The following is a 7,502-nucleotide window of genomic DNA, read 5'->3' as shown; positions in this document are numbered from 1 at the left end:
AATTATTTGTCACCTGAACAAGAGCCCTAGTATGCTGAGTGCTGTACAGACACGCAAGAGGACAGGATCCCTGACCACAAGAAGTGGTTTTGTATTCAACTGAAGCAAGGGTAAAAAAAAAAAAGTAAAATAATAATTAGCACCGACAATATAGTACTTTTATCAGTTTATGGAAGAGCATTAAGTCATCTTTAAACACTCTTCCGAGAGAAAAGAACTGGTCTTCAGCTTACAGAGAGGATAGCGTGCAATACTGTGTGATACTAAGGTCACCTGGCCAATCAAGGCAGGGGTTGGACTCCAATCCATTTTTTACACTATGGAGTGTAAGAGGCAGAGGTCAGTCTTTGCCAACCAATCCTATCCTGGGCCAGTTCCCCTAACCTGCTCTATAGGTTGCTGTTTCAGTCATTATATAAGTGCCGCAATGGGTCAAAGTTGAACTACCTTTGCTTTGGGGTTGTCAAACCTGGGTTTGTTCTGGAAACCTATAGGCCAGCATTCTCAAAGCATAATTAAGGTAAATCCACCTTATCTGTACTACTTGTGCAGCTGTGAGTGGCTAGGCCTGCTCTGAGCTTATGTCTCAAAACTGCTCATCTCCAAACATCCAGTAGAGGCATCAATGCCGAAAGTTGCTCTAACTTCTCTTGGTTACACTTGTTTTTCCATTAGGCCTACCCGTAAAGGAATACATTTAGGGCACTGCTACTCAGGGTTTGTAGCTGGTGTAAGCTTTCAAAAATTTCTTCATTATCACATGGGTTGTTCCAAGGATGCCTGAGAATTAGCAATTCTTACTCTTTTATTCTCTTTTAGGGCAATATACTGTGTTCTTTCTAGGATTCCAATTTAGTATCTCCATCCTGTCTAATACACCATCATAACTACAATAATCAGGAGCAAGTAGCTATGTCATTTGGCTTGCTAACGCTCAAGCCAAGCTGCTGTGTGTTGTTTGTCACCCCTTTGGAAATGCTCGCTGAAGTGCACAACAGTGCCATGCATTATGTATTGGAAAATGTACGCCTTGTAGGTTAGATTTTACACACCTGGTCTCTACAAGAATAAGGAGAAGTTAACAGATTTGGGTAGCAGGTTTAAGGAAATACAATAACTAGAACAAGAAACTGGGCTTTGCTGCTAGATAACTCCTGCATAGGTTATCCTATTACTACTATTTCCATTTGATAGGACAAGTTGGTGTGTCTCAGTTATACAGCAGCTAAAAAGGAGGCAACATGCAGCTGCTTCAAACTGGAAACATCTCTCCTGAGACGCAGAAGTCAAAGTTTCCTCCCTGTTCAACTGTTACACCAAGAGGTTAGTAATCTGCTACTGGCCTATATCAGTAGCTAAATTCCTAGCACACTGTCCTGGCCAGTGTATAGAGTGAAGTCAAGGATCTGCCCACTTCCTATCCACTTATTCCAGGAAGGGAATAAGCAAATGTACAGCATCTATATCCACTGTCAAGCCCAGACTCAGCTTGTGGGTAACCAACACTGAGATACAAATTGGGTCTGTTCCCAATATGCACATATTATTCCAGGCAAAATCTAGCCCTATAGGTCTAAAACAGGGGTAGGCAACCCCCAGCACATGCGCCAGTATGGCACATGAAGGCATTTTGCTTGGCATGCATGCTGCCTTGGGGCAGATGGTGGGGAAGGGGCTGGGTCTGCTGTTTCATAGCTCCCCCATTACCTGCCCCTGGCACGCCAACTTCCTATAAGTCAAGGTTGTGGGTGTTTTTGGCACTCTGCCCAAACACATTGCCGATCCCGGTCTAAAACATCTCATCCATGTTAGGGGTTCTTCTGAAGGCTGCATATTTTAGAAGGCAGCGTCCTTCCAAAGGCTCCTACAGACCAATAACTCTTGAAGGGTCACTTTATATCTGAGATCACGGAAAACTCCAGAAATTAACAGCAATACAATTCATCCTCCATATGTCATAGGGCCTATGCAGATGAAACTAGCACAGAGGAGGCAGATGCAGTGCAGGCTTCCTTGTACCTTTTGCCCACATACCTCAATCTTGGATACCAAGTGAAAGCAATAGACCCTCAAAGAACAGCTCTTTACAACAGCTTGCGTACACTGAACTCTCAATGCACTTCAGCTCATAGTGTTTGAGGATTAGTTTCTAGACTTCCATGCACCAGCCTCAGCCTCTTTGGAGATGAGTTGAGCAGTTGTTAAAGCAAAACCCTGCAAGGGTCACTATGATGTGGATTAAGGTTTAAGGCAATTCATTAGCCTTCACCATAATTTATTGACCTTACCTTTTCAGCACTTTGTAACAGAAGAACATGCTATAAAACTGGTACCATTATCAATATTCAACAGTACTTTTCTCGTTCAAATGCAGTGTGTAGATAAGCCAGCCTATGATCAAATTAGTTTTTACCTGCCTATATATTCTTCTGAAAACAGCGCAAACTTTTCAAGTGACGGGACATTTCCACTCTCAATACATCAGCACTCAAATTAATATCTGTAATACATTGGCATGTTTGATCCCTGCTTGCCTGTTGCTGCAATGCTGGTATTCCTCTGCTGATATTCAACCACTCCATAGGATACTGTAAGTACCTCATCTGAATACGGGTGGAGGGATTACTTGTTTGATTGTGCACAGGAAGATATGCCAAAAATGTGTGAGAAGCAGCTACTTTACCTGCCACCACATATTAACACGGGTTTCTTCAGCACATTCTGCCTACTCGGACTATTATGCTGCTAATTAAGTTAGAGCTTTCACAGTGACTAATGCTTATGCAGCAGAGCTACCTGCAAAGGTCAGGAAAATGCACAACCCATGAACAAGTCCACAGCACGAGCTGATGTCTCCAAACTCAAGGCTGAGCTGGATTCATTTAAGAGCAAAAAAGCAAAGTGGGGGGAAGCATTTCCTGCAAAATGTGCAAGGCACCAGGATAATTCTGAATGCTGATGAGACGTACTTCTTCCAAAGCAGCCACATTTTAAGCCACCCCACGTGGTATGAAGTCCCAGCTACTTTTCAGAAAGCATGCATCTTTTGGGGTGTCAGCATGCCAGTAGAGGGGCTCAAATTAACTGTTCCTTTGAGGCCAACACAACATTTTACAAGAGCACCTTGACCTTTGAAATGCACCTCACTGCTTAGTCTGCAACAGCCTCGGTTTGAAGATTTTGGAGCAATGTGGCAAGACTGATCTGTTTTCCCATGGGAGCTAGCAGCATATGATAGTGGAAACATGATTTGGAGAAGACTGAAGGGGAAGAAAAGGCAGAAGCTGAGGAAGACAGGTGCATGAAAGGGGCAAACAAAAATCTTTGATGGATTATTTAACTCCCTCATAGTCCTTTCATTTTTGTAATAAGAAATTGTGCATTAAGCATTCGTTTGCATAGCCAGACCATTTTGATAATACAGCAAGCCAGGATATGTTCAGTTTGTACTCAGATCTTTTTCTTACAATCTGTACTCAGATTGTTCTTTTCTACATTATAAATGATGTCAAAAATCATTCTTTACCCTGTCTCAAAAATGGCACGCAAAATACACCTCATGAGAAGTTGAAACTACTGATTATTAGTCACTCATGGATTAGTCATCATTACCCTTGGTGAATAAATAAACCAGATTTTACTGTATTTGAAATTATTAACAGCATCTAAGTAAAGAGGAGGGCTGATCTTGTGGTTAAGAAACTAGAGCAAGATTTACAAGATGGAGGCTCAATTTCCACCTCTATCATTGTTGTCCACCTAGACAATGGAAGCACTAAATCACCAGTTTTTCCAGGCTTCACCTGACTTATCCATTTGAAGAATCAGGCTTCTAGATAAAGGACTGTCATTTACTATGTATTGGTAACCAGTTTAGCCCCAATAAGTGTTCAAAGCCTGTAGCTGCTTTTATAACAGAAAGCATATATCACAAAACAACATCAACAAAAGCTCTGAAGACTGAAGATAACACAGTAACCTGGGAAGCAGGCATTACTGAGGACACTGACCTCTGTTACATTTTTCCAACAGTTTCCGCTGTTTATGGACTTCTGATGTCAGAACAGCTTTTTCTTCCTTTACTTTATTTACCTGAAAAGATGCAAACAGATAGAGTCACTGATGGTATTAAATTTATAATGCATCTTAACAACCGTGAAGTCGTGTTCTTATGATAGTGGTGTTCTGATAGGGACGTAAGGGATCTTTACTTCACTTATATATGCTGCCCCAGCTCAGATCAAATTGTTCTAAACCCATGGACTGGATCCAGATTGCAAAGAAGGTAGGTCCATGTTAGCACAGTACAGGGGATCATATGGCAGGCAGCTGCTCCATGATGCCCATCTCCTCCACAGAGACCCGACTCTGCAGCCCTCCCTGCTGCCTACACTTAGCTTTGTTGCAGAGGGGCCGGGGACTGGCAACAAGGGTAAGTGCAAGGGTCTTGGGTGCCCTAGGAGACAGAAATCTGCAGCCTGCAGCAGGGGCAGATCACAAACTCTGGCCTAGGGCAGCAAAGGTTGCCAACCCCTGGTATAAACTGATATGCAGTGTTACCAGGAAGCCAAATGGTTTATTTGAGAAAGATATTTCTACACCCAGGTATTTGTGTATTCTTTCTCTCTTGGGGGAGACATTGGGGGATTCCACTGCCCATCGTTATGACCCATATCAATTATGGCTACAAACACATCTTTGAGGTCTGAACCTGGAAGAGTCCAGGGCAGCTAGTAATGCTCTCGAATGACTGAGCTAGGCTGCCAGTTAGCAGGGGAGGGGGTTGGTTTCTGTTTAATGTCTAGGAGTTGTCGGCTGTGTCATGCTCTACGTAAGTGGAGCACAGGCAGGAAGTTGGGATTTACATCAGTACCTGGCTTACCCCGTTTTTCAAGCTGGAATAAACTTCACTGGTTCAAAAAGCCATTTTACCTGCTTGATAATCACTGTGGGTAACTCCGAACGGTTCAAATTAGAGCATACCCAGAGAAGTACCACCGTTTGGCTTCACCAATGGCAAAACCAACAATTCTCAAGCATTAGTCTACAAACATGAATCCTCTCCAGGGCATCCAAAGAGAACCAACTTCTCTCCGGAGTGGGGAGGGTTTACTATGGTCCCTGAAAGAACCAGTCTCTTACAACACAGTTACCTGTGATAGCAGGTCCCAGGTCTTAAGTGGTTCACAGCATGAAAAGGTTGGCAAACCTTTGGTTTACAAAGTATGTGATTAACTCCACCACTGTCTGTTTTTAACCAAGACGATACAGGTAGTATGGAACATGCTAATGCAGTCTCGCCTTCCATGCTACAATACATACTTCTTCAATTACTTCTACAAGTTTGCATCTCAGGTTTTCCAGCTCAATGGCTAAGGTCTTCTTTTCTTCATGACCAGACATAATTTGATCTCGCAGCTCTACATTTTCAGGAGGAAAAGAAATATTTTTCATCTTAACTTACAACAACAGCAGCAGCACAATCCTACAAGGATATAATCGAATGTGAAACATACCGGCTACACAGACGAAACAATTGTAGTCAAGGTTCGTAAATTATTGAGAATGCGGTAGTTAGGTGTCATATAGCAGACCTACTACACAGCTACAGTTTCAGATTTATTCTACCAAGGTGACCTCCCTCACCAATCCTTTTGTCTTTACTTTATTTGCATTTTACTGAACTCATTTCCTGCAAGGCTCTTGTGGGCCCAATCCTGCCAGCTACTGAGCGCTTAGCCCTTTCTCAGGAATTGTTCACATCCCCCAGGATCCAGAACCATGGCAGCAGGAAAACATTTTTAATGGTTTGCCTTTAAAACAAATTAAAGCACTTTAATTCCTTTTGGATCATACAACAGATATATACAAACAACAGGCAATTAATGCTTTGGAAGATTTCAATGAGAAAAAAAAACCCAGAAGAGCTACCAACTTATGTCCCTGGTGACATTATTTGAACTGAGTCACAATATAACCTTTACCAATACAAGAGCTCATTCTAGTAATTTCCCCTCCAAATTTTTGTTTCTTAATTATCAAAATATGAAGTCAAATAATTCAGAATGGAATAAATATATTTGATTCCAGTTACTTATAAATGGGAAAGCAGTTTCCATACACAACGGAAGAATATCAAAGTTTAGGTAAAAATAATTGCTTAGCGTTTTCTAAAAAAAGGCAAAAATAGGGAATTATTAGTAGACACTGGTTTTTATTAACCCCTCTCACTCACTCACCTGCCTTCATTTTTTCATCCCCATTATGTTTTATACCCATTAAAGTTTCTTGAATTCACCAATATTTGCTTCCAAAACTGTTCCTGGGCAACTGCAGGCATTAGATATCCTGGATATTTATACATATTTTATATATTTATATATATACACACACATACACACACACACACACACCCCCCTATACATATACACATACACACACACATTGGATATTGCATATTAGGAATAGTGAATAAAATTGTGTAAAGTCTCTAGAAATGTTGGGTTTTTCAAACTTTTCTTAGTTCATATACTGTCCTCAACTTTACTCTCCCTGAAAATTTCAGCAAATAAAGACGACAAACAAATGAAAACTTATGTCCGATGTCAGACTATTTCAGGCTATTGAGGCTTATAGGCACAAACCTGCTTCTGAATAAAATCAACAGAAAATTGGTTGCTGAAGTCACAAGGAGCGGGACTAAGTCCAGCCCACTAGTATACATGTGCAATGCAAAGGTGAGAGGCAATTTCTGCACCCGGATAGGTGTGCACATTTGCCACACGTTGTTCTCTCTCTCCTAAACACCGTTGTGCACATTTTGTTCCGTCTTGTGCTGGTTTCAATTTTCTCTCATTTTGGGCTGGGGACAGAAATCCCACCCCATCCTCAGCTGCCCGCCTGGGAGGGTGAAGAGCTCCCCAGAACGGGCATCCACCCCCCAACCCCAGCTGGGGGAGCGAGTGCATTCCCCCTTGCTCCGCCAGCAAGGTGAGAGCACACTCCCTCAGCAGGGTCTGCCCAGCACAAGGGGAAAGCACTCACTGGGGGGCTTTCTCTTCCCGCAGCTCGAGCCAGCCACTTTTTACCCACTCCTTGCCTAGCCATCCACTTCTGAGGGGTAGGGCAAGGGAGCAGGGTGTGGGAACGCACTGCCCCCCCCAGCCAAGGTCTGCCTGGTGCATGGGGGGGAAGCTCCCACGGGGGGGGCTTCTTGCCCTCCCCCCCCAGCTTGATCTGGGCTGGGATTGCCCTAGCCCCGTTCCTTCCCCAGCCATCTGCCTCTGAGCAGACAGCTGGAGGGTGTGGGGCTGGGGCAATTCCAGTCTGGCTTGAGCTGCAGGAAGGTGAAAAGCCCCCCCACCAGTGGGTGCTTTCCCCCATCACACTTGGTAGACCCCAGCTGGAGGAAAGGAGGGATGCACCCCCAACCCTGCAGCCTGCCCCTCACCTCTCAGAGGCAGACAGCTGGGGAAAGGGCAGGAGTAGGGTGATCCCAGCCC

The 7,502-nt window shown here is 43.5% G+C and overlaps 1 protein-coding gene across 3 annotated transcripts in view; it reads right to left on the bottom strand.

Moving 5' to 3' along the window:
* The window catches only part of SHTN1 (shootin 1), a 91,635-nt gene that overhangs the window by 48,292 nt on the left and 35,841 nt on the right, over nt 1-7,502 (bottom strand). For all 3 annotated transcript variants that reach the window (XM_019555987.1, XM_019555986.1, XM_019555985.1), the window contains 2 exons: nt 5,323-5,420; nt 4,011-4,092 (listed from right to left, as the gene is read on the bottom strand). In XM_019555987.1, the coding sequence (XP_019411532.1) occupies nt 4,011-4,092; nt 5,323-5,420 (180 nt within the window). The remainder of the gene's footprint in view (nt 1-4,010; nt 4,093-5,322; nt 5,421-7,502) is intronic.

This window comes from Crocodylus porosus, unplaced genomic scaffold, assembly GCF_001723895.1.
Source record: "Crocodylus porosus isolate Cpor-Errol unplaced genomic scaffold, CroPor_comp1, whole genome shotgun sequence".
Lineage (NCBI taxonomy): Eukaryota > Metazoa > Chordata > Crocodylia > Crocodylidae > Crocodylus > Crocodylus porosus.
The sequence above is the reverse complement of the archived record's forward strand: the minus strand, read 5'-3'. Positions and strand labels throughout refer to the sequence as shown.